The sequence below is a fragment of the Falco peregrinus genome, chromosome 2 (assembly GCF_023634155.1).
Source record: "Falco peregrinus isolate bFalPer1 chromosome 2, bFalPer1.pri, whole genome shotgun sequence".
Classification (NCBI taxonomy): domain Eukaryota; kingdom Metazoa; phylum Chordata; class Aves; order Falconiformes; family Falconidae; genus Falco; species Falco peregrinus.
The window spans coordinates 26,349,127-26,376,957 of NC_073722.1; the positions used below are offsets into that span (position 1 = coordinate 26,349,127).

Sequence of the window (27,831 nt, forward strand, 5' to 3'; positions counted from 1 at the left end):
TATGAGAATAATGTTGATAACACTGATATTTTTAGTTGTTGCTAAGTAATGTTTATACAAAGCCAAGGACTTTTCAGTTCCTTAGGCCCTGCCGGTGAGAAGGCTGAAGTGGCACAAGAAACGGGGGGACACGCACAGCCAGGACAGCTGACCTGAATTGGCCAAAGGGATATTCCATATCATGGGATGTTATTGTGATCGCTGCTTGGGGACTGGCTGCGCAACAGTCAGCGGGTGGTGAGCAGTTGTATTATGCATCACTTGTTTTTCCTTTTGAATTTTATTACTATCTTCCTCTCTCTCTCTCTTCCATTACAGTTGTTATTGTTGTTATTATTATTATTGTACTTTATTTCAATTTTTAAATTGTTCTTAACTCACGAGTTTTACCTTTTTTTCAATTTTGAGGTGTCCAGAGGCACCTATTTGCTGACCAGACAATCTCTAGAGAGGTGTGCTGCTTACTGGGGGCACATCAGAGATGTCACCAAGAGACTACCAAGCCTTGTACTGTCCACTGCTGCCCTCTCATGTGGGGACCAGTGATACAGTCAGGAGCAGTCTGATGAGTATCCAGAAGGATTGCAGAGCCCTGGCAGCAGTGGTAAGGGATTCTGGAGCATAGTTCTTTCATCAGTCCTGCTGGTTAAAGGGAGGGGGTTTGAAAGGGCCAGTTGAATCTGATGAAGCAACAGATGCTTCCAAAACTGGTGCCACAGCCCAGGATTCAGCTACGTAGACTGTGGTATTTGCTTTGAGAAATCTGGTCTACTGGAGGCTGATGGGGCCCATTTGGTCATAGGCTTGCCAAACTGGTGAAGAGGGCTTTAAACTAAAGTTGCTGAGGGGATGGGAACCTCAATCCATCCCATTCCTACCAGTTTGATGCCAGTGCCAGCAAGAGATTCCCAGAGCCTGAAGAGTGATCGCAGGTCAGCCAGAGAGCATGTAAAGAGCAGCACAAAGGAATTGCAGCCACTTCAGTCAGTAAGTCAGCTTCACTGGGGGCCCAACTTAACTGCCTCTGTGCAAACACATGTAATGTGGGGAATAAAGAAGAGGAGTCAGAGATGCGCACACACCTGCAGGGCTGTGATCTTACCGGTGTTGTAGAGATTGGGATGGAAGGACAGGCAGGGAGGGCAAGGAGGAGATGTCACCCCCCATGTCAGTGACCAGCTGGAGTGCATGGAGCTCTGCTTGGGATGGATGAAGGCTGGGAGTTTGTGTCAGGATTAAAGGAAGGGCAGGGACAGGTGATGGCACAGTAGGGGTCTGCTACAGGCCACCTGACTAGGAAGGCTGAGTGGATGAGGCCCAATATAGACAGATCGGAGCAGCCTCACATTCACAAGTCCTCGTTCGTACCTTCAACCACCCCGATATCTGTTGAAGGGACAACAGAGCAGGGCATAAGCAATCCAGAAGGTTCCTGCAATGTGTTGAAGATAACTTCCTTCTCCAAGTGATAAAGGAGCCGATGAGTAGAGGTGCTATGCTGGACCTTATTCTCACCAACAAGGAGGAGCTGGTGGGGAATGTGAAGCTCAAGGGCAGCCTTGGCTGCAGTGACTATGAAATGGTGGATTTCAAGTTCCTTAGGGCAGCAAGGATGCACATCAAGCTTGCTACCCTGGACTTCAGGAGAGAAGTCTTTGGCCTTTTCCAGGACTTGCTTGGTAGGGTATAATGGAATAGAGCCCTGGAGGGAAGAGAGGTCTAAGAAAGCTGATTAATATTCAAGGATCATCTCCAAGCTCAGGAGTAATGTGTCTCAACAAAGATGAAGTTGGACAAAAATGCCAGAAAGCCTGCATGGATGAACAAGGAGCTCCTGGACACACTCAGACACAAAAAAGTAGCCTACAGAGGGTGGAAGCAAGGACAGGTAGCCTGGGAGGATACAGAAAAATTGTCTGAGCAGCCAGGGATCAGGTTAGGAAAGCTAAAGTCCTGATAGAATTAAATCTGGCCAGAGACATCAGGGGCAACAAGAAAAGCTTCTATAGGTACATCGGTGATAAAAGGAGGACTAGGGAAAAATGAGCCCTCTCCAGAAGGAAACAGGAGACCTGGTTACCCAGGACATGGAGAAGGCTGAGGTACTCATGACTTCTTTGCCTTGATCTTCACTGGCAAGTGCTCCAGCTGCATCGCCCAAGTTGAAACCTGAGTAAAGGTCTCATGGCTGCTCTGACCTCTGTGAGGAGACTGGCTTGGCCTGCTGCTAGTTCAGCTTTGAATGAACAAAAAGATACTCCACAGCCCAACTGAAATACGTCTCCTTGTCATGAACTGTGGCCCACGTGTTCAGCATGCCTCCCAAAGTCACCTGAGCTGAGTTAAAGACTGCAAGTCCAATTCTTTCATGCAAAAGGCACAATGTATAGGACATATAGTTACCTTTTCTCATAGATGGTGAGCTGTGACAGTGGCGCTAGGAAAAATCTCTGGATTTCTTCCCTTCCTTGTTTTGAACAGGCAGCACTGTGTGTATTCCAGGGCCTTAACCAGAGCTGATAAAGGAAAATTATTTTTATTTTTTTTTAAGTTTGTGAATGTTGGATAAGTGACAGGACCGATGTTACTGGTAGCTTGGACCATTTAGAATATCGGTGCCAGTGTTTTGTCAGGTGTGGGCTTCTCAACACAAGCCAAATCTGTGATCCCTCTGGAAAGTGTTTCAGAGAAGTTCATAAGCAACTTTGAATGTTTTTTTTTAAAAAATCATTTATTCCATGGAGTTTCAAATATCATGAAGGAAGTATATTTGTTACAGTTCCTTGTTCATTTTATTAAACAATGAAATGTATGGTATTAAGGTCCTTAGAAAGGCATTTCCTGTATGTTCAATTATGTAACCAGCAATCAAAAATTTTATAGCAGATTTTACAAATGTTTATGTGCCTCGAAATGTCCAAATAGTTGGAAGCTCAGTCTCCTCCTTCTATGTTCCTAACCATATTCCTTGATGTCAGGAATGGTTCTTTTTTAAACACAGACACACATGCAGTAAAAATATTTTTAAATGAAGTTGTACAAGTAAATGTGCACCTCAATGTCAGTGTGTTCTGACCTATTCTTATCACGATCTGGGGGTTAGGAAGCTCAGTGGGAGCTTTGCAGAGGGCTTTTACTTTACTAAAGAAAGGAGTACTTTCAGTCTGCAGAGACTCCAAAACTGTTACTAGGACTTTGTGAAATGGGGTACAGTCACACTGGACCCAGTTCTGCCCATGTATATACTCCCTTCTCCTGGAGCTGGCATTAAGCTCCTTGCTTACTGTGCCCTTGTAGCCAGAGCTTGCTCTCGTCGTAACTGAGAAGTTCTGACAGTGTTGTAGAGATGAGACGCTTTTCCAGTACACAGAGTCAGGAACAGAGATACAACAGATTTCAAGTTAATCTGTATTTTACTTAGCCATGCCTTCCTGCTTAGGTCCTCTGCTCTTGTGATGCTACACGCTAAAATTACGAACTAACAGATGGAGACTCTTTATAAAAATGCTGTTGCTTATTGCTGTTTGATGCCGTTATTTTAGGTTCATAGAAAGTTAAATAATTGTCTTTTCCTTGCATCATTATCTCTGTAATATATGAGAAAGGTCACATGATGGTTTTACCTTTTGGTGTTGCTTAAAGCAGCTCCATGGAAGTGCAAGTTAACACAATACATCAAATTCGATGGTAGGGTCAACAGGCTTTATTTTACAAAGCTGAACCAAAAAAAGGTGTTTTTTAAAAAAATCTAGACCTTCCCTTTATGTATCCCCATATCATGTTTATTTAGAAATGAAGTGCTTTCCCTTTATCTCAAGGTAGAGACATCTGTGTGTGCAGTGAGCCAAATGCAGCTTATGGTTGCAGTTGATGTTTTGGATACCTTTTTTTGTCTTACCCCTTGAATACAGTGGAAGTGCTACTGAAGAGTAGAGGACTGGACTCTGAGGGTCAGACTTGGACAGCTCATTGTGAAACTCATCAGTGATTGATTATTTTTTTTTGGTTTTGTTTTTTTCCTCTTTCATTTTTCCTTTTTAAAAATGGAGGGAAACTTGTAGATGGATTCTGGTAATCATGGTTTAAAGGATCTCACTATGTGGTGTCATTGCAGTTTGAAGACACTCTGTTTTATTTCATTAAAATTAAAAAAAGATGGCACCATGAAGTGAAAATCAGCCGTACATATATCCTTGCATATTGGTCTTGGCAATGCTGATATACTGCCTTCATTCTTCCTTTATCTTACCTTGGCTGCATGTGGTAGGTCAGCCAAAGACTGCTTTCTTACTTTGCTAATCTTTACTAGGATTTTGATGGATATTGGCTAACGTTGCGTGAGGTTTTTTTGAGCCTCACATCCTGCTTGAGGAGAATTAGTTGAAAGGGGCAAGTATGTGTTCAGTGTTAGTTTTGTCAGGAAGGGAGGAAGGCCTGAGAATGTGAATTAGTAAGTCTCGAGCCAGTCTGATACGCCCACAAGGCAGCCTGCAGGACCACAGTGACATTTGATGGAAGTAGTATTTTACTGTGGAGGTGGTGTGTGTTCTCATCCTTGCAGAGAAAACTTGCTAGTGAGAAGTAGGTTGACCAAGCTTCCAGCTCATGTGACTGGACGTAAAAAAGCGAGTATTTGTTCCCATTAATACAGCATCAGAATAATTCCCGATGCCTTTTTAAGCCTCTTGTGCAGTCACAGGTGGCCTTGCTGTGTTTGGGCACATTGAACTGAAGAAGTAGGGTCATCTCAGATTTTCAGAAACTAGGGCACAAGAAAACTGAGCAACTCGCCAAGCTTGTACCACGTATTTGTGACAGATCGAGATGATGATCTTGGGTCTTTCCAGTCCCAGCCTTACACCCTGGTTGCTGAGGTTTAATCTCGTACTGGAGTCCCTCACTTCCTTTTAAAGTGTGCATTCCTCATGTAGAGGAAACAACTCGGTACCTGATGTCTTGGAACAGTGCTTAAGTAATAGTCTTGCCTCAGGACACAATGCTGTAAGTATGTGGTGCTGGGAGGTTGAAACTTTAATTGTTTTAAAATAAAAATTACGTGTCTTGAGATGAGGGAGAAAATTTGGGACTACGTTCTTACGCCTGTCTCCCCAATAATCTTGGGGCAGGTGTTTGCAAAACACAGCTGCTTTGCAAAAGTTAGGCCTGACTATGCATTCCAGTCCGGCTTTCTGCTCAACGGGAACACGGAGCGTACTGTTGAAAGGATAACAGTGTGACTTTTAGAAGTTCTTCCCATTATCTCAGTTTGATAAAAGCATTCTTCAGCTCAGCAGGGCTCTCTAAAAGTTAAACTGCATTGTTCTGTTTCCAACTGTGACTCCACTGCTCTCAGGAAAAGCCCACGTGGCTGAAGATGTAGGAAAATAAAGTCAATGAAGCCCTAGGGAACCATAACAAAATGGGGGAAAAAAGCAGCGTAGCCTGTCAAAATAAGAATTGAAGAGCCTTAACCTAAGTTCAAAAAGAGCTTTCCTTCTTTCTGCTTCACTAATACCTACCAGTGAAAACCAAAGAAGCATGCTGCGAGCAAAAGGCATCTGAAGTGGGACCGGGAGAAGGGTGTGTGGGACAGAGGAAATACTAGGAGCTCTTGGAAGGAGGAGAACAGATTGGAAGGTGCAATATGGTGTGGAAATGTATGGTTTCATAAGTGAAAATTTTAGCATCATAAAGTAAGAATTGTATTTATGGAATTAAACCCAGCAACCAACAGTTAATAGTATTAAAGTCACGAGGAGTTTCTGTACCCAAACAAGTTCCTTTAGAAAACTATCCCTTCTATTTTTGCTCAACTGTAATACTCTTTTCAGTATTGCTTCTATTGAAGGGTACTGTAGTGAGGAGTGTTACTCATTGTTAATGCTGCTGCTTCTGTATGTGCAGGAAAAGCCTATCTTCAGAAGGGGAGAAGTTAATATCAAAATTAATATTCAACACAACTAGTTAGGGAGCATGTGCCAGCAGGTTGCTGACAATAACATGTTTGAAGAAACATTCAGTGTTATCTTTGGATATGCTGCTTAATGTTTGCATGCCTCAGATTCCCATTTGTAAAATGAGAATAGTAACCTTTTGTATTTTAGTTTTTCCACCAGGCTTTTCTGTGTCTGGGTATTTGGTTTCAGAGCTCGCCAAGACAGGATGGAGAAGGAAGTTATCTTCAACACATTGCAGGAACCTTCTGGATTGCTTATGCCCTGCTCTGTTGTCCCTTACACCTCTGACACACCTGCAGTATTTTAGCTCTGTGTTTTTACACTGATTTTTGACCTAGACAGGGCCAGCCAATGATACCTCGTATTTTTCAGGAACAGCGCAGCTTGATGACATGGCTAAGTATGTTCTAATGTGGAAGTAATGACATTTACTAAAAAAGAAGTTTTATACATCTTAGGGTTCTGCAAGTGGGTCAGTGATTATTGTGATGATGGTTGAAGGATGAGAGAAAGACAAGGCTTTTAAAGAAAGGTGAGATCTCTTACTGGAATGTAAGATTTAAGTGGCTAAAAACACATAAGCTTTCAGGCACCCACACCCTTTGTCTGGTCCAAGATAGAAGCCACAGACTTGGCTAGAGTAGTTGTTAAATGTGGATTTACTGTTGATTTAGTAGTAACCTCTGCCAGAGAAAGGAATACTTTGGGGATCTAGAATTCTTAACTGAACAGAAAAAAGGAAAATTTGATGCTTCATTTCTTATGTCTTTTACGTGTACTTAATTGAGGTGTTGTAATCCATGTGTTAGTCTTTCATTTTTTTTTTTTACAGTGCAGGAGATACACTTCTGTAAGAGCTTCGAACTGTATTTCTGGATAATGACTGGTAAAGTGGCCAGATACTGATCTGATACCTCTGTATGAGAGTTTTGAAACTTATATGCAGGTTTTTCACTCAGTTTAAGGACATAACCATGTACATATTAAAACTTACCAAAGAGATTTATTTTCAGCTTGTGTGTCACTCTTTAATTTGAAACTTCATACATTATACACTTGATAGAAAGATCTTTACTGATGCTGTATTCTGTCTACTCAGATTGCTGCTTTTTATTGCAAGGTTCACATCGAGATAATGGGGAGATGTAATAATCCTTCCCCTTTCAGGTAGATCTGTGCTGAACTGGGAGGCACTGGTTTGCCTTGGGTTGCCTGAGAGAGCACTTTCTGGTCAGCATTCACTACTTTAGACGTTAAAAGGAGAAAAGTTCCCAGTAAAGCCACTTCAGTGCAGGATTTAGGAAGTCTCCACTTCCTTCTCATGCGCGCAAAGTACACAGTGGGTGCAATGATCCCTGCAGATGGAGAAGGGCTTTAGATTAGGCTAAGGGACTTGTAGAAACCATTTTTAAACCTTCAGCTTTTGTTGAAGGGTTTGTCCATTATTCAGGGCTTTTGTCCATATGATGCGTGTTTTCTGTTTTTAATGGCTGTTTGAGTTCTAGGGCACTATGTTCAAAGACTAACAAGAACTTTTTAGTATGTGGTATCCTTTCTTGTGTGGGTGGGATTTTTTTTATTTTTTGCCGGTTTTTGTGGAACAAAATTAGTTTTTCTTTTCATGCTGTGTACTTAAGGATACAGAAACTATATTGACCCTACCCCACCAAGCAATCCAAGTATGCAGTAGTTCATTTGATTACTTGCTGGCTGAAGAATAAGGTATTAAATCTGTTGAAATCTGTATTGATACACTGTGAAAATCTGGTATACTTATGTAAACATTACTTTGGCCATAATTCTGGAAATATAAAATAAGTGCTTAGACTACTCCAGTTATACAAATGAAAATTTGTGTGAGAAGAAGTCACCTTTTGATAAACTACCATTATATTGTATACCGGCAGTAGTGATGAATTTTGAAGAGTGATTTAATGGTTTGTAAAAGCAGAACAGGTAATAGACAAGCTACAAGAGGGTGAGGACTGTCTCATTATATTTACAGAACACTTAACCCAACAGTGAACCCAAAGCCTATTGCAATAATTAGTAATAATAATTGTACTGTTTTTTTTTTCCCCCCCCCCAAGGTCACTAGCAAGTGAAGGAAAATAACTTGAAGACAACTTTTTGCAGGCCCTGGCAGAAAGAGAGGAAGCCAATATTACTGGAAAAATTTCTGTGAGTACCTGTGACATCGCAATCTTCTTAACAGCTTGAGATTGAATCTGAATAGGAAACAAAGTTTTTTTTACAGGAACACTTCAGGTGGAACATTTGGAAAAGATTATTTGACTTAGGAGAGATTTCTTGAAGCCTAGAGTTTTGGGGTTTATTTTTTGTTTTTTGGGGTTTGTTTTTTTTTTTTAAATTAAATAAGCAAAGCATGTGAAAACACTGCCCAGAAATCTACAAAAGGTAAGTGATGAGCTGAAGGATACAAGAGTAAAAACATCCAGTGAAGCGTATTTTGATTTCATTAGTTGTTGTAGATTCCTGCCTTGCAAAATTCATTCCCATGTGTGCTTTACATAGAGGAAGGTGCAGCCTGTTGCTGGGAGAGACTCGCTTTGAAGCTCATTCACATAGATGCTATTGGAGTTTCCCTGATGAGTTTTGGTGGGGTGCTTGATGTGTTGGCTCTAATGTAGGAAAGCGTTATGAACGTGGCCGTGTGCCTCTTGACTCAGCCAGCTCACACGCGCTAGCAAAGCTGTCCGTGCGCTGTGCTTGCCAGTGCTTTACCTAACCAGGATAATGCTGGCAGACGCTGCTTGGGAGTCTCTCCTGCTTGGTCTGTCACTCCCTCACATTCACGTGGGTGTGCTCTGAGGACAGTGTTGCTGAAGTTTAAATTGCCACTTGCAAATATAGCTATATCAATATCCTTTGGTTTCAAGGGGTGGTGGTCCTATATCTTTGGCTTTTTAATAACTTCAGTTTTGCACAAAGAAGAGTTTGTGCCCGCCTGCTTTACAAGGAGGGAAGTTTTGAATTTCACCATTTAAGTTCAATCTGCTTCCATTTAAACTTCATAACACAACTGAAAATGGGCCCAGAATGGTCATCCTGGCCTTACTGCTGTGTTTAGTTAGAATAGTGTTGTTTCTTGCCTTCTTTATGGCGTAGCAGGAGCCTGGATTTCTGTCTGTTAGATTGAGTGTCATGTTAAAGAAAAACAATACAAGTGACTGCAAAGGCAGCGCTGGGCGTTCTGGAAGTCAAAAGTGATCGTGATCTTATTTCCTGGTTCTCTTTGCTTAGGAAGTTGATCAGGCATATGCTAATGATTTTTTTGCTTTCCTTCCTATTGAAGCACAAGCCTAACTCCCCTCCCTCCCTCCTGTAATTCTAGGGTCAATATTATTCTTTTATGGCTAGCTAATTAATCTCTAGAATTTGCAGAGGAAATGCTTCCTGAAGTGTGGTTCCACAACATATGTGAGCAAGCTTTCTCAAGAAGCTTCAAACACCTTGTGGTTTCAGCTGCCTGACAAATATCCTGGGAACTGTGCTTCTTGGGATATTTAGGGATTTCTGTGGGAGAAGTAGGACACAAAAGGTTAAATGTATGGTTTAGCTGTGCAAATGGAACCACATGTTTACCGTAATGTTTAAAAAAACTCCAACAACCAGCATTTGCTCATTTTAGCACCTTACTCCTGCAGTTCCTTTTCTGGTTGTAGTTTTCAGAGCATCCTATAAAGGAAATGTAATTTCTTTATTTTACAGAGGGGGGTACTACTGAGTCATGCAGAACTGTTCAAGCGCAGAGAAGGACTGTCCATTTATACCAACAGATATTTCTGGCTTTAAGTAAAAGCAGCAGGGCCAAGCCCAGCATTTTGGGCTGGCTGAGACCTCTCTATGGATTGATTCCAGTCCCCAGACTGTGCTGACCGGGGTGCTATGTGGGTCTGGAGGTTGGAAATGAAATGTGCTTTTCTGTTCTCTGAGGAGGGCACTGGCAAGGGTTGAGGTCAGTAATAGGCTTCTCAGTCTTGGGGACACGGTGCAGCAGCATTCATTGGGCACCTGAAACAATCCAGAGCAGTCTGTGGACTCCTGGAAGCTTCTGCTACAGATTCCCCTCCTTAGGTGAAACTCAACCCTGAGAAACCTGGACAGAAAAAGGTAGAATAGGTTCATATGCTTAAAATGATTATTTTTTTTCTTTACTAAACCAAAAGAGGTTTTGGGTGGTTTTTTTTTTTTTTTGTTTGCTTCCTGATGCTCTGAGGCATGTCTTTATATGTTGATGCTAGTTTGGTTCCCCTCTGTGCTCTTGTGCTGTGTATCCTTATACTGCTGTCACAGAGGATATTGAACCAAGCAGACGGGAGCCACCACAGCTGTGCTAAGCAGAGCTTGGGTTCAGAAAGCACTGGTAAGGTTTCAGTGCTCTGCCTGGTGAGTTACATGTGGGTCTCTAAAAAATGAAGATAGATAAATTATGAGCTAGCCTTTAAAATTAAAATAAAAAATAAATAGTTAGTGTCCCATCAAAATGAAGACAGCTGGTCTCAATTCCCAATTTCCCAGGCCCCCTGCAGTGATACAGTTTCTAGGCCCCCAAAACAGCCTCTGGTTATGTACGAAAAGTTTTTGGAACAGTGAGTATTATTACAAGCTATTCGGTACATACCTAGATATAATGAAATATGTCAAGTGTGCAATTTCAGCCTCAGCTCTGATTCTCCTGCAGTTTGCTGGTTTACAGGAGACCCCATAATATTTTCTTAATACACTTCAGTGTGGGAACGCGTTTCAAATAGTGATGCAGAATATAAACCTGTTGGCTACAATCATAAATGCACACAGACATTTTTGTTTTTTACTGTTGCGTGCCTAATGAACCAACAGCATGGAGGTATTCCCTTATGAAACCATGCTTGGGATTTTTTTTGGCTTGATAGTGCCACCTGTATTATTACTGGAGCTACAGGTGATTCTGTACATTTTTAGGGGTTGTACTTGGGCTGTAAGACTGTGTATGGTGGTTGCTGAGAAGACCGGCCTACCCAAAGAAAACACTGCTTCCTTTGAAAGCTAAAGCAGCTACCAAGCAATGCTTACGTTGCAGGACCCTGTCTGTGCTCAGTGAGACACTTGCATGGTGTCTGTGCTTCTCTGTTCAGTGTGTGATATCTAGAACCTGCTCCTTCTTTTGAGATGAAGGCAGTGCAAGCAGTGGGATTTGTTTCCAAGTCACGCGAGTTGGACTAATAAAAATGAGGCACATAGCAGGGAGTTACCGTGACTTCTTACCCTCCTTTCAGTGGCATCATGCAATAATAGCAACATGGGCCTCTCTGAGCCAATCATTAAAACCGTGGGATTCCTTACAAAAAACTGGTCAGTGGAAGACAAACTTTTCTCAATCCATCCAGGTAAGGCTGGATTGTCAGGATGAGATTATCTGCCTTGGTGGTCCTCAGCACAACAGAATTAATGCTGCTTGATGGGGTTACCGGCTTTAGAACTAGATTTCAGGGCTGCTGCAGAAATGGGATATGAAAAAGAAAAGGATCTAAAAAACTTTTCAGAAGCTGAATGAGTGTGATCTTAACAAAGATTTTTGTCATACTTTGCTCCAACATTATTCACAGCAAGGCTCAGCCTTTTATTTAAGGGTTAGCAGCGCTTCTTCAGCATGTCACAGTGGCAGGGATGTTCCACTTGGGAGATGTAGTGAATAGTGTCAGTGCTCTCACCTGATGTTGCTGGTGGGAGCTCTGCTGGTACGTTTGGACCCTTAGCAATGAACCTGTGCCAGAAGACGATTTTCTGTTTGTCTTCTCTGGATGTACAGCCAGCCTATCCTATTTGTAAAAAAAACCCCACTCCCACCACACAATACCCAAAAACACAAAACCAGAGCAAAATCCATCAAACCTAATCCAACAAAACCAAAAGGAAAAAAAAGCAACCAAAAAGCAGGGTAAAATGTCTCCTCCTTTTCTCACATAGAGTGGGAGCAGGATGATTAAAAAACATCCAGTTTCAAAAACTGCACTTTACTGTGTCTGGGGGGAAAAAAAAAAAATTTCTCTCAGCTGTACTTGGTCATTCTCTGTGACTTGATTAGCTGAGGTTCCTATTTCCTCTCTGTTTCATATTGGCTTTTGTAGGTCGTCCATAGGTCAAGTTGATCTGGGAGGTTAATTCTCTAAAATGAGGCCGTCATGACAGAAGTTGCATGTGTTTGCTTTATTAACCAGTTCTGTTTAAAAAGCTTGGTCCAGAAAAGTGAGAAATAAGATGTATGAGGTAGAAGGTGGTTTTAAAAAATGAGCAGGGGCTGCAGCGTAAGGTAACAATGGCCTGCTGATGGATTTTGGCAGTACTGGTGCATTCTCCATGTTCTCATAAATGAGAATTCACCTGAAATCCAATGCAAGTCTTATGATCAGATGAACTTGGCAGGCAGACAGGTCTTGACTTTACACAGGTGTATGTTTACCCTGTCTAGGCCTCACCTCTACTCTGGTATGCATTAAATATTACTTGTTTATTCAAGGTGATAAAGGGCTCTGTGGATATCATAGTTTGTATTTACAAAAGCTTAGGAAATTATGCAATACTCGGGAACTCCTTTTTGTGTCCCAGAGCAAGTCTTTTGGTTACTGTGTGAATACATTGAGGTTGATTTTTGGGAGAGGCTTGGTGTGATGGGGCGGAGAGGAAGACTACAGCTACGCTGCTGTGTCTGAAGACATAGGTACCATGTAAGCTTGGGTTTGGATTTTGTGGCAGTCAGAACAAGTTATAGTTATGTTCTTGCAAGCATTGGTGCCAGCATCGGAAGTGTTTAGGCATTTCAAAGAATTAGGTGGAATCTGTTGCTGGATTTTAGGGACATCAGTAAGCTAAGGTTTCAGCCTTCCTCCCCCTCCTCCACTGACTGGGGGGAGAAAAAAAGTTTTCCACAGGAAAAAAAAAAAAATAGAAGCCCCCAACCCTGATGTTCCTGTTCCCAGTCCTGTGAGAGCTACAGCCAGGAGGTCAGATGAAATTCATGCCCAGGAGAATTGAACTCCTTTTGTTTTTTCTGCACTCAGTGTTGGCTATGAATGCTAGATGGCTGGGCCTTTTTGGCTTTGAAGTTTGTACTGTTGAAGCTGTATAAAAGCACAGGTTACAGCTTATTCCTTTAGAGCCATTCAAAGCAACCACTGCAGCTGATTCAGAAAAACTTGTGAATTAGGCACTTTCTGGTATATCCGTTTCCTTGTGTTGAAAACTTGATGAAGCGTAAGATTGCATTGTATATGACCAACAATATTGTGCTGACATGATCTTTTTTTCCTTTACTGTTCCCCAACATCTATGAAGGGTTCCCTTTCAAGAAAAAGAGGGTATGGATATGTTTATTTCTCTTTTAACTGAACTCGTGTATGTCTGTTTAATAACCTGCTATGGAAATTGCATGAGTTATGCAGGTAATCACCGTAATTTTGAACAAATCACTTCTGCCCTTGAAGTAAAAAAATATATATCAAATTCCATGTCATTGGAGTGTAGTATGAAAGAAGTGAAACTCTGTTTCCTGGAAATAAATGTAGTCTTTTTACTTCATCTCTTGAAGGCTTAGTATGCATTTCTTCCCAATTAAAAGGGTGTAGGGGTGTGTGGAAATTGTGTTACTTGTTGAGACTTCTTGTGCCAATGACAGGTGAAACTTTTTTTCCTTACATTTTATCTCCAGATATTATAGGCACGATTATCTGCTACTGTTTGTGTACTATATGCTGATGCACGTTTGGCAACAGGTGTAATAGAGTATAAAAGCACTTGGAATGCTCAGAAATGGGGCTGTTGGATCCAGAGTCCTCAGAACCTCAAAATCAGCTGTCAGGGAGCTGGCTGTACATTTACAGTGTAGTTTTATTTCTATTATTTCACTTGTAGGATCATGAAGTACTGACAACAGAAAGGGGATAAGAAAGCAAGCAAAGAATGCTACTTAAAATGTTATACAGCATGATAAGGCAGCTCTTACGTTCAGTGTGATTTTCTGTCAGCTCCGTTCTGGAGAAATTTATCTTCAAAAGGTACAGTTAATATAGTTATTTCCCCACCACCACCCCAATTCCTTCTCTGTAAGCTGTAGATGCAGTATCATGTAAAAATCATTCTAGTTTAGTTGTAACATGTGGATTGTATTTTATTTGAAATGCCTAAAAATCACGTGATTAGATATTCTGTGTAGAAAAACATGTGGAAAGAGAAATATAGAGCATTTTTTATTTCTTCATTTTTTTCTGTAATTTATTGAAAGTGAAGCAAGAATTGAGAGCAGAGTATGTTTTATAGAATACATGAACTGTATTATTGTAGTGACATAACAACTGTGAATAACTGCAAATGACTTGTGCTGTGGCAAATGGTCGTGTTTCAGAGCGGCTGACAGCAAGGCATGGGGCATATTATTTGAATGGGTTTAGCTGTTGTCAGAAGGTTCACTTAGAATTCCGATTAAAATGCATAATTTTATTAACGACTATGAACTGAAGACCAATTAGACTTCTTTTAAAGACCTTGTAGCTGGCTTTATTTGTCTCAGCAGGAGTTTTGGGTTCCTTATAAAGATGGTTCAAGAGGGTCTGATGAGCGATTGCATACATGCATGTGATGCTGTGTCTACGTTAGCTTTTGAGTTGGGATGAGCAGAGTGATTTTGAAACAATTCTGTCAGTGGGCCCTACTCCTCATTGGTTTTAGATTGCAGAGCAATCTTGGAATACACTTGTTGGCTTTAGCTGGAAAAAAAGAGAGTTCTTCCTGCAGTAGGGAATGGCAGTGTGGCTGCCACAGGATGAACTGCTGCATTTTTTTGTCTTGTGTACTTCAATGTTCAAATGGCTAGTCAGTCCTGTTTTTAAAGTGAACTTTTTTGGTTGCTGACATTGACTTGCTCACAGATTATTTCCCTAACTTGAATTAGCTTTCTGCAGTTGCCCTTTGCTTATTAATATTCTGAAAAAAAAAAAATCTTTTGTTTATAAAGTCAGAAATTATCAGTTTGGAAACTTTAAATGCAGATTGTAAAATGGCAAGTTTACGATAAGGATGTGTGTTTATTTTCTGGGATATTTTTCTGTAGGATCATCATACAAAGCAGAGAACATGTACTGGCTGGCTGCTTACCACATCTGTAGAGGTAGTGTTTTGTCTACTTGGAAATGGAGGTTGAAGTTACGTCCCTGCAGAAATCAGTGGCTATTTTGACACCATTGAGCTAAATGGAGCCAGAACCCCATCTCCTTGTATCTGTACTACTAAGTTAGTCTTCCTTGAGGCAGCACTGCTTCATGGAAGAAAAATAATTCTTCAGTGTGAATAAGGATCTTGGGTTCCATACTGATCTTGGTATTTCTCTGCTGCTGTCAGCTGTGTTCCTTCTGCATTGAACTGAGATAAGCATTTGATACTTAGTTTGCTTCATGTTCTCAGCACTAGCTTTTTGCAGGTGTAAATGTAAGCCCAGTGGGTGTTACAGAACAGAAAACCAGTTATGCACAAGATCCCAACTGGAAGGTAGTAGATGTGACTCTGGAGATACTTCTTTATCGCTCCTCAGCATGCACAAAATGAACCGCTGTGAATGCCTTTGTGAAACATGTCACCGGTTCGCAGTAAATAAGTAATAACATCTGACTTAACTGGAATTTTCTTTAAAAAGTGTGCAAATGTTTTAAGAGCCTTTCAGTGTCTGTTCTTAGGCATTGTGTTTCAGGTTGTATGTGCTTTATAATGTTAATTTAAAACAAATAAGCAGTGTGGTAAAAAGATGTCTGGGTAAGCTTAGTGAAATGTGATGGTACTGATAGAACAATGGTGATATGTTCAAAAACATTTTTTTTTTTTTGTTTGTGGTCACTGACTTTTAAAAGTCACTATGCCCACATGTATGTATTAGCATTTTTCAGCTTTTGAACCCTCACAATAGGAGTATTTCTCTTTTCCTAGCTGTAGAAAAAAAAAACACAACCCAACCATCTGGCTGCCTAATGTTACCAAACACAATGACTTTCACATTACAAATTATTACCTCTAAAGGAAGCAATAGAGAAAGGCGGAAAGAGCTGATGCATGAAAGCTTTTAGTGGAAATGAATGAAATAAACAGCTATTCTGTCAACAGATCATTTCGTATGCTCAAATTAACTAATGGTCTGATAAGTGAGACTCAGTGAAAACCAGCTGTAAGAGAAGACATTCAAAGCATTACTAAAAGAAGCACAAGATGACAGCTGGAATGAGAACTAATGGGCTTTAAGGGGGTTCTCGCTGTTATATGCAATATTCCTAAATATTTCCTTCCTTAGCATTGAGTGACACTCTTGGCCACCTTGCCTGTTAGTGTGAACAGCTTTGTAGCTATGCTTTGTACATGCTCATGGACTGCTGGATGTTGCTGAGAACAGAGTTTGTTACAAGGGGAAATTGTTGCTTTTCGACAAAGTGATTCTCTGTGATTGAATCGTTACTGAGAGAGCCCCCTGGTACCATGACATTGGATCAACGAGTCATCAGATGGTCATACAGATTCTTTCCAAGTACCCAGTGACCTCCTAATTCAAACTGTTGCAGAGCTAGTCAATACAGCGTATGCTTTCATTTTGTATATACTTTTTAAGTTGTAGAGTAATAAATGATCCTAGCACATGCATAAAGTATGTCTACAGGTAATTTCTTGTAGTTCCTTGGGGTCAACTAAGTGCATCAGTTGAAATCCTCCATGAATGTCAGACAACATACGTTGGTTGATCTCACAGGAACTTGGAATGTGGTGACACTGCAGTATGTGGGAGATGTTCCATTTCCTATGGAGATCGCACGGATGCAGTTGAAATAGAATATCTTATAAATAATATGCTGCACTTACTCAAGAACTCACTTGGAATACGAGAGGACTGTGTTATACAGTAGCCAACCTTCCTACACAGCCAAAATCTCAGTACAGAGCAGGGTCCTGACAGAGGGTATTCCAGTGTGGCAGAGCTGATTTTCTAGCAGGTTTGCGAATTCTGGAGGTTTCCCAACTCCTGAATAACTCATAAGGAGTATTTTCTAGGTAGCCGGCTGTCTTTGAAGAGCTTTGGATTGTTGTTGTGCCTGTTTGGTTCCACGGTTCTTTCCCCTGAAGGAGGCTCTTGCCGCTGTGGCTGCTCTGAGGGTTGACTTGCACCATCAGGGAAGGTGCGTCAGGGCAAAAGCCATAGCGGGGCCATGGCATAAGCCATCTTTGATGGAAGTGTAGGTACGCGTTTCGTGAAATCCATGGCCCGTGTGTGTTTTTCTTGAAACTGAAAACTCATGTTGAGGCAGGCAGTCCAGAAAATTCTCTCCAACAGGCAGGACTATTGTGTGAAAATGAAATGCTTTCAACATCAATAATTTGCAAGAGTACTAAATATATATCTCAACAGGAGTGAGAAAGCAAGGGCAAGAGAGACATTAGCATTTGTGGGTATTTTAGAATTTTATTTTTATCCATGTTTGTTTTGAAGCAAAATTTGTGTTGCTTCAAAATAATAAATATATAATCATTTATCTATCTAATAAATAAATATAGTGCTATATTGGCATGTTAGGTGTAAGCACCTCAAAAATGGTGAAGTTAGACATTTCGTTGTAACTGTTTGAAACTTAGTCAAACTGCAGGTCTGGCTAGACAGCAGAGCCTGTTTGTTCACCAGTGTGTAAGTTTTGAACAGTTCCCACAGGGGAGAGGGAAAAAAAGAGGGGAGTGGGGCGAAGGGGAAGTATACTTCTCACATATCCAGTCTGCTGTCTTAATCTGGGAGACAATTTTTGCTGTGAACAGGAAAATCGTAGAACTACATAGCATCATGAGCTGTCTGGGAGAGAGCTATGACAAACATAATCATTTACAGATCTACTTCTAAAGGAAGCTAATCTAAAGTTCAACAAATGACACTTGTAAAATCTGTCTCTTTGTACTTAAAATAGCGTTGCAGAATCCAAACAGAAGCCTTTTTACTAGGTGTTGCACAGTTAGAAGAAACCTCAATGATGCTTGACCAGCATCCTTTAAGCAAGGAGAAGGGGGATGCATTTTTTTCTTTAAAAGATGGAGAAAATTATTTCACACTGTGCCATAAGCACTTTGCAGCAGTGCTGGGAATGAACTTTCCTTCAGACATGTTGATCATGGGATCACTGTGGTTCTGCAGTGCTCAAGTAATGGCTGTTGACAGCATATGAGAAACTCTACCCTAGTTTCCTTTTACAGAGCCTGTAGCCTGTTTCTTAAATAGAGGTAGCCCTCTCATGCTTAATTGCTTTATTATTGTCTGGTTTTTATGATGTTCAGTCAGCATTGTTGTTCTAATAACCTTTTTCAGTTTGGCTGTCCTGGATCATAAACTGCAACGTACAAAAACAAACACTTGAAAGTCAGATCTGCCTTACTGAAATTCTTCTAAGTATATGTGTTGGCGTATATACTTGTAACAACTATGTGAGTGTCCCACAATGGCCAAATAAAACAATACAAGAGAAAACAGATTGTTAACCTAAAACACAATGAAATGCCAAAGGTAAAACAGTCCTCCTCCCTCCTCCTTGGCTTGAAAATAAGTCAAAGGAGAGAACCAGATATTAGATCTTTTTCAAATTGGCTGTTTTTCTTGAGTAGTATATGTACATTCCTTGACTTTGCCTATTTTTCACATCACTGCAACTTGAAGGGTCACAACTTGTGCTGTGAAAATGCTGTGAGAATTTACTTATCTGGAAAATGTATGACAGTGTTTAACGAATATCAACTCGTGAGCTCTTAACCATTTGAGCACTTACAGAGTCGTGGATCCAGTCATTGCAGAAAAGGGTATACCAGAAACATACTGTTGGAGATCTTGGTTTACTCATTTACATATTTGTATTTTGTAAATAAAGATGTCTTTTAGTGCTTCTGGTAATAATTACATTCTTAAAATTAGGGATCAGCTGCTCTTTTGTGTTCTGTAATCACCTATGTAATCCAGACAACTGGCTTTTGACTCATGTTCTGTAACGTGATAATGGGCTTTCTCCAGAAGGTTGAGAAAACAGGCTGGAGGCTGATATGCACAAATGTCTCTGGCAGATTTTCTTACTATGATGATCTACAGCAGTGAGGTGTATCTGTGATGTAAGTTTACAGCAGTAGATGAGCAAATAACTCCAGTCAAAGATCCAAAAAATAATCGAAACTAATGGAGATAACTGTTCTGTTGTTCAGAAACAGAAAAAAAATAGTAGTGCACGTTCCATAGGTCACAGTGATTTTGTTGTTTAACAGTAAGCAGAGCTCTTAAAGAGTACTTCTTGCTTATATCCCATGTCCAGGAAGTGCAGGCCTGATGCTGTGAACCTGTTATGTTTCCTCTAGAAAGCCGCCTTTCCACACACCAACACCCCCTGCTGCATCCCCTCCACGCCCCACCCCCCTTTTTTTTTCTTCTTTTTTTTCCCCTCCTAATCTGTCCCTGGGTTCTCTCAATGATGATCATGACATGCTCTAGCGCTTGTGCTTTGTCTGACAGGGAAAGATGAACATGTGGTCTGTGCTGGGTAGCCTTTCTGCTTTCCCTCTCCTGCCCCTATATGTTAGTACTACCTAATATATTGGTTCTTGCTCCCTCCAGGTTCCCCCCTTGGTGCTTTTCTCCCCTCCTTTTGGTGACCCAGGTTGCCTTCGGTTCTAGGGTGGAAACCTGCCCACATACCTTTGGTTTCTGCCCTTCCCTTCAAATTGGAGATTGACTTTGCTGTGAGGTAACTGTAAAACATCTATATCTATAGCATCAGGGCCCTGGCAGGAGCTGGCTGTTGTTACTATACTAACAATAGTTAATAAATAAAAGTCCATATTCATGGACAGTTGAATTTTGGTGCTATAAAAGTTGGTTGTGAAACTGTTGCTGACCATAGTGAGATCTGGGTTATGCTTGTTAGCATCGGATGAATTAAAAAGAGTTGTTTAATAGTAGTTACTGCTGCTCATGTGAGGGGGGCATGCTGTTGCTGTGGAGTCCTCTGGACATGCCCCATTGTAGCGTTTATAAATGCCCCAATGTGTTCTAGAAGCTGTCCAAAGGCAGATGAAAATAATTTCGATCGGGTCCTTTCAGACCATGTTGTAAATCAGTATGACTCCTTAGCCAAATGGAAAACCGCATGAACCACATGACTTGGCTCCCCTGAGACCACAAATGTTATTTCTATCCATTTTTTTTTTTCCCATTCCCATTCAGCGATTTGAGTCTTTTATCTTCCTTTTAAGCAATGGCCTTTCAAGCAGGGGTGAAATCACACCTGTCAGTAAAGCATGTTTTTGTTACTGCATCATTCTGTCATTTTTACAAAACGAATTACGTGGAGCTATTATATCCTGCTGTACAAGCCACCCAGCACTCTCACTTACTTTTAAGCTAAGTTCAGTATCTTCTTTTTTGTTATCCATGGCAAAAAAGAGATGTCACCCATATGGGCAGACCAGGCAGGAGTGATGCACACATACCTATGTAATTGGGTGCAAAGTAATACCTAATCCCTCTGCCAGTGATTGAACATGAAACTAATTTTTGCATCTGAATCTTTTCCATGCTATTAGGCGTGATTTTAGGTCTAAACAAGGCTGCACCATTCCTGTCAGTCCCAGACTGTTCTTTGCTTGTTTTCTGCATGTGTAACACTCTTAAGTGTTCTCTTTTTGAAGAGTGTGGGATGGAGATGCTTAGATGTTTAGTCTTTTCTTTTTATTTTCTTTTTTGTTCATCTTTTTTTCTTCTTTTTTTCCTCCCTTTTTTTTAATGTTGCACTGATTACCTAGAAGCACTCCTGCCAAGGAGTTCTGGCTTTGTACTTAATGCAGGCTGGGAATACTTACAGTTTTTTTCCTGAATGACTTGAGAGACAATAGTTGTTGCACTCCACTGAATTTTTAACATGCCTCTACTTAATACAAAATGTTGGATTTCTTCTGAAGCGTTTGCATCTTTGGCAGATTTCCATGTTTTACCTCTCTATGGTTTAAGGCATAAATAACATTTGAGTTGAAGATTCATAGTTTGGCCTCTTAAGACAGATATTTTACATATTGATATAATATTAAAAAATATATATAAAGATATATATTTTCAGTGATGGAAATTTTTTTAATCTGGGAAACACAAGCTAAGTCTGTAGAATCATGGAATGTAATCATAGCATAGTTTGGGTTGGAGGGAACCTTTAAAGGTCTTCTAGTCCAACTCCCCTGCAATGAGCAGGGACATCTTCTACAGCATTTCTTAGAATGTTCTGAAGTAGTCTTTATTCCTGTGCATGATAACAAGATACATAAATTCTAGTACTTGAAGTGGGAGATTTGGTTTGCAAGAATGATTAATTCCATCTCTTTGTAGATCGAAATGCGCTTGTGGACTGGATGTGTATGTCATCTTGCATGGTCATGTAGCAGAACTACAGCATCTACAATACCTAGCTGTTGTGGTCTGTAGCTGTTCAGCTGCGTGCTGGGGTGGGTATGTCTCCCACCCCTGGTCTGATAGAGAGGCCATAGAAAACACTAGGAGGAAGTGTCTTTTTTTTTTTTTTTTTTTTTTTTTGACTGTAGTGCCTCTGTTATATATAGTATATATAGCATATATATATATATATATATATATATGCTTGTTCAGAGTTTTTTCACCTTGAGCTGAAATTTATGCAGGTTTTGCTTCATGAAGAAGACTTAGTAGCCACAAGGTAAATCATAGTTTTCCAAGAGGAGTCAGCAGATACTACACAAGTTGTAGCCCCATCTTCTGTGCATTCTTAAGTCCTCAGAAACTGATCTTAATGTCAGTGCACTACCTACGAAGTCAGTGTATTAAAGAATGAGACAAAACCCTGAAAAATTTAAGCTTCAAAAGCATTAGAAAAATTAATTTTAAAAGTCTAATAGGTAACACATTACATCAGAGACTGCAAACTGAACTGAGAAGGAGACTTCAGGTGTTGCAAGAAGAAATCCACCACAACAAAGGATAATTGACATGAGAAAATTGGAAAATTGGACTCTGTTATTTCACTCAACTGCAATACCAGCTGAGAATTTCCCCCTTAGCACAGCTGGTCTTTTTCTTAGGTATACTGCAGTAGTCTTGTGGTGCCAGTAACCTCGCACAAACAGGTGCACCCGCGCAGCTCCTGTTTTGTTAACACTGAACAAAGTTAATGCTCTACCAGGTGCGGTTCACACCTGTGCTGGGAGTCAGGAAGATGGTCAAGGTTCAGAAGGGAGCAGTGGGAGGGTGGCAGCTTGAGAGCCAGGCTCTGGCCAGATGCCCTGCAGGGCCTTCTTTGGGCCAGCTTCCTGCCCACCCACCCATCACCTGCTGTGCTGGGGGAGCACAGGCACCCAGAGACTTCAGAGAGTCTTGTTTAGCCCTCCTGTAAGTCTGAAATTTAATGCCTGGCAGTACAGGGACTAATCAAGTTGAGCCTGTGGTGCTGGGAAGATGCAACATGTCTCAGTTGGTGCCAATGTATCCTAAGTACTTATCCTATTCTGAAATGTTTGCTTTAATAAACTGAGCTGCCAGGATATAAAGGAGAACACAGGATACCTGATATAAATGTGCAGGTGTCTATAGGCATACCTATCAGATATCCAAGTGTATCACTTTGTTTAACAGAGTCATGTTATATTGCTTTTAAGTTGGTTTGCAAACCAGACATGCATGAGGAGAACATAACTTAGTCTGCAGATCTGGCAAACATATTTTCTAATCACAGTTTCGGGAAGTTCCTGGAAACATGTATTTGTAAGGTGTTTTCTGAAAGAATATGTAGCATGCATACTTGGAATGGAAGCAAATGTCAGCTGCTGTGGGGTTGTTGCATGTGGAAAGCACACCAGGTAGGAGGTAGAGCACTGTCACTCCTAAATTAAAAAGGAAACAGGTATCCAGTAGCTCTGAAGTAAACCAAAAACCTGAGTTCATAATCATTGCTTCAGTTACCATGTAGGAATGTATTTGTTTCATTCACCATAAATTAGTACTCCCAATAACTTTCATTATTGTACTTGTAACAGTCTCTTTTAATAAACACTTTTGTAAGTGGTTGACCAGAAGAGAGCAACATTAATAGAGCATTTTCAATGCTCTTTTCAGTTCAGCAACAAAATAAAGCAGACAAAAAGGAAAAGGTACCTTGTGAAAATACTAATTTCCCTCTGAAATACGCAGATAAGCTGCAGTGCAAACCTAGCAAAGAACGCATAACTAGACACATTGCTTTTAACTCAAGATCTCTGCTGGTGTCACTTGTGTCTGCAGTCATGCACACTTGAACGAGATGTATAGTCTGTGTATAATTATCACTTCGTGGGTTCATTTCACCTTTTAATTTTTTTTGAGTGCTTATAGTAGCTGACTTGCAAGGACTGCACAGGACTGGGTTCCCTGTGTGTGAAGTCTGTGTTGGGGAGAATATGTGATCCATGCGACACAATAATTGTACACTGATTTTCATAGAAAAGAGGGTGACAGAATGGAGAAAATAATGGCCTATGTACGTGAATCTGTGTGATATGAACTTGCGTCAATATGTCTGTGATGCAGTGTTGATATCCCGTGCACTGAAGTAGGTATTCAGTGAAGCAGGGATCTAAAGAGGAAAAAATTGAAAGGCTGGGAAGGAAGTATTAAGTAAAGAACAGAAGTTGCCAAACCATAGGTGCTGGGGGAAGAGATGTAAAAGCTCATTGTAATTTTTACGTAGACAAACTCACTGTGCAATTGGGCGGTGCTATCATCCACAGATAAATTGTTTATCAGCCTTTTCTGCCAGACCACAGCATAGTCTTGATGCCCTTTCTGTTGGGCTGTAGCAAAGGAACATACTGAAAGATAGAAGGCCCCTGTTTCATCAACAGGAAAATCTCTTTCTTCTCTACCCCTTGATTTCCCCCTCCCCTTTTCATGTTATAGCTGGATAGGGCTCAGGCTTTAGTCTCCTCATGAGTGGATACAAAGCAGTGTTAAAAATTATTTCTGGTGAAGAGACTGTTGCATCTTCAGAAAGCACCTCAGGGACATGTTCTTCCATGTGTTTTATCTCACCCTCTCTTTATTCGCCTGCTGAGTGTGGAAGTGTTTTGGGACAAGGAGTGCCTCCTGCTCTGCTCATACACGCACAAAACAGTTTCTCATGGAAGACTGGGGATGCTCCAGAAATCAAATTAGTTTGTATGTAGCTACATTTTCCTATTGTCAGCAAAATTCCATAGAAAAGGGCAGTGGCAGAAAAAACAGTGAGCCAAGTTTTATATTCACCAATGGTCTTGGCAACTTCCAGCAGTCTTGCCTCTTGCCATATTATTTTAATGATTCTCATTTCCTCCTGTATTGCGCTTCTCCATGATGGTTCTGACTTGCCTTAACGCTCACCAGTCCTGTGGTTTCCAGGCTTGTGCCTGCTTCATTTTTTTGCTTTTCATTTTCTTTGTTTATCTCTCAGCCATGTCTGTAGCATTTCAGTATGCTTCAAGAGGCTGCTTCTCTTTCTGAAAGCTCATCTTTTTTCTTTCAAAGACTTTTTAAAGTCTTAGTGGTACTGTGCATAACACCTGTTTTCAAATAGTGTGTTAGAACACTTGGCTTTTACTGACGTTAGGTTTTTAACCTATAGCTTCTGCTTAATTTTATGCAGAAAAATGCTGTTGAATCTGTAATTAGGTTAGCGGAGAGGATTTTTAATTTTGCTAGAAGAACTTAAGTTTAAGTAGCTTGTGTGTGTCTCAGCTAAAGTACAGTAACAGGAATTATTGTTCAGTCTAATTGCAAAAAGAATTGAAAAAGGAAATTGAGATCAAAATGGTCTTTGTTACACTTCTCTCTCATGCAGCTGCAAGGGGACCCATCATGCTGTTGATAATGGAGCAAGTGAAATTCTGGTCAGTGAATAGATTTCTGTGGATACATAGCCATTTATGTGGTCAGTATTTGTTGGATTTAACCCTAAGACACTTTCTTAGTGTTGATGTTGGTAGGAAGAACAAGCTGGATAAAAGGTTGGCAAAACTGAACTTTTAATGAAAATGTCTACTGTTTGGAAATCTTATCTCTCTTTTTTTTTCCTGCCTGCTTTTTCTCCAGTCTTGTTTCTTTTGTAAATATTTGCCTTTTTTTTTTTTTTTTTTTTTAAAATTGCTGAAGCTGAGAGCATCCATCATGCCATCATGCCTGCTGTTGCTTTGCCAGTGAGCTTGTGCTGAGTCAGCACACCCTAAGGGCATCTGCAATCCCAGCAGGCTCACTGAGGGTGCTGTTTCTGGCAGGCCAGCTCAGAGCTTCTGACAGGGAGTCAGATGCAGATGCAGCAGTTACAGAGTTAAAAAAACAACGACTAATTCTCTTGAATCACTTAATAGGAAGTTAAAACTCTGTGTCAGCAGACTCTGGAAGCATTCCTCTGGAAGAGGAATAAGGACATACTAGTCCTGACTTGCCTTATGTTGACATGCTTTTCTCTGCGTTTTTGTGTTATTTAGGAGTTGTCTTAAGATGCACCGTTTGCACAGAAGTGGGTTCCGTAAGTAGAGGAAAATGAACACAAGTGCTTCCTATGAATTTATATAACCATGAGATCCACTTAATTTCCATCTGTCTGCCAAAAGTATGCTCAGGAAAATGCTCAGACTTTCCATTGCCTGGTCTCTGGGGCTCCACTCCTGTTTAAAATCATTGATCGAGTATTAGATAGCTCTTGTCAGCAAGAGCTAATAAAGTGATGACTCTGAAGTACCTAAGAATTATGTCTAGTACAGGGAGATTTTTCAAGAGCTGTCCAAACATCTCCTGCACAATGTGCAGAATACATTGGCAGGTAGGGGCAAATGCAGTTCAAGCAGAGAATGCAAAATTTCAGATCATTGTGGATTTCTTAAAGTATTTCTAGCAAATAGAAGCACCATATTCATCTGCTTTGCATCAGCCATGAGTTCTTCCTTGGTGTTTTTGTATTCTGTTGTACTTCCTCTCAAATGCAAGAAGCCAATATATGTGATGTGTTTACAGTATTTGATTTGCTAAATTAGTTAGTGTCAGAATGAAACAGGCGAAGTTTACCTTAAGAGAATGTTCTACAATCCTTTCTTGTTTTCTTTTCAGGGCTGCCCCTTCATAGTTTGCAACCTTAGCATTACTTAATAATAATAAACAACATTGAAAGTTCTGCTTTGTTTTTATGACTGTACATCCTGTTTAGGCAAAATAATATGAGATTCTTGTTGCTTATTAACCAGTAGCTATTGTGTAAGCTTTTGCTATTAGCAGAAGAAAATAAAATCTAAGGTAAGATTTAAACTTTTATAAAATAAACCTTATAACTCAAAGAGTTAGGGGCAGGTTTACTGAGACTGCTGGTTGTACACACATACAAAACCAATATTCTGGCTTCATCAGAATGATGGGCTGTCTTCTGTTGCCCAGAACGCAGTGGGAAATATTCTCCTTCCTTTGATTTAACTCCGAGAGATGTAATTTTTTTTCTTAAGCTTTTCCCTCAGAACCTATCCATTATGCAAAGCAGTGAAGTTTGCTTTTTATGGAAGATATTTATGAACAAAGGAGAAAGGATGAAACCTTAGTACACCAAAAGAATGCTGGAAATTATATAAATAATAACATTTACCAAAGCATGCTGTATGTCTCTAGTTTAATTTGAGCAAAGCTTTTCCATGTTTAACTTAAGGCAAAAATTCAGCAGAGCACCTAGAAGAATGCTTATTGATAAGCACGTACAGTTCTTGGTATGCAGCTGGCCCTGTATGTCTGCTTAAAGAAAGGCATGTGCTTAAAGTAGGCAGGTGCATAAGCATCCCACTGATTTGTAGATAGGTGATATGTGTTACAAAAGTTATCCTATCCCGTTCTCTGGCTGCTGGTGGTCCTTATCTTCAAGAAAATTCCTGCTATTCCTTTCAGCAAAAAGGACCCAGAAAGTGGTACGATGGTAACTCACTGCCTCCTACTACCCAACAGCTGAAATGTCATGAAAGAGAAAGGGAATGGAGTATAAAAAGCATCCTGCCATGTTTACTGATAGGTACTTTAATGGAAAGGGTTTCCTAGTTGGACAAAGTCAAGTCTGGGGTGGGTTCCTGCCCAATTGGTGGGATTGGTGTTGGGAATGGTAGAAAGTGTGGTTCTTAGTGAGGATTATGTAGCATGGGTAGCTTCTGTAACGTATTAGTTGCTGTAACGTAAAGCTGATGTCACTTTGCTTGATCCAACTTCATTTCATGTAATTTCTCCCTTCTGTAGTTTTGAAAGAAATGGAAACATTTTATCTTTCTGTGTCATTACTTATTCTTTATCCTTCCTTCAAAAGGTGAGGTCTGTCTTCCTTCTTGTTTTTATTGAGATGTCATTGTTAATTATTCTGACTAATTTGCTATTCCTGAAGATTGATGCTGAGGGCATAACAAATGAACAGTATCACAGGCTTTTGAGTTTAATGTAAGGGGAGATACAATCACGCATATAGATTCTTTCCTTCCTGCATTTCCTTTCTCTGTAATGAAGAACAAGTTTCTGCTTGTGGAATAGTTCTGTGTGTTCCTTAGAACAAATACTTAGTCAGAATGCTAAGTAAACTAAAGAGGGAATCAATTATAACAGGGAACATGGATTTTGTTTTGGGTGATGTTAATGTTTTCCTTAGTAAATAGGAAATGGTATATCCATCCACCAGTTACAGAAGTGTAGGCCCAGGTTTTGGTCTAGCTCATGAACTTGCCCAGAGAAGTAAAGGGCGAATGTAACTTGTGTGGGCTATTCGGGTTAAATGGGGCACATGGAATAAGAGTG

General features: G+C 40.4%; 1 protein-coding gene across 1 annotated transcript in view; it reads left to right on the plus strand.

Moving 5' to 3' along the window:
• CFAP299 (cilia and flagella associated protein 299) overlaps positions 1 to 27,831 on the plus strand; it is a 223,396-nt gene that overhangs the window by 67,349 nt on the left and 128,216 nt on the right. The window contains 1 exon segment of the mRNA XM_055798129.1: positions 8,048 to 8,139. Coding sequence (XP_055654104.1) covers positions 8,048 to 8,139 — 92 coding nt within the window.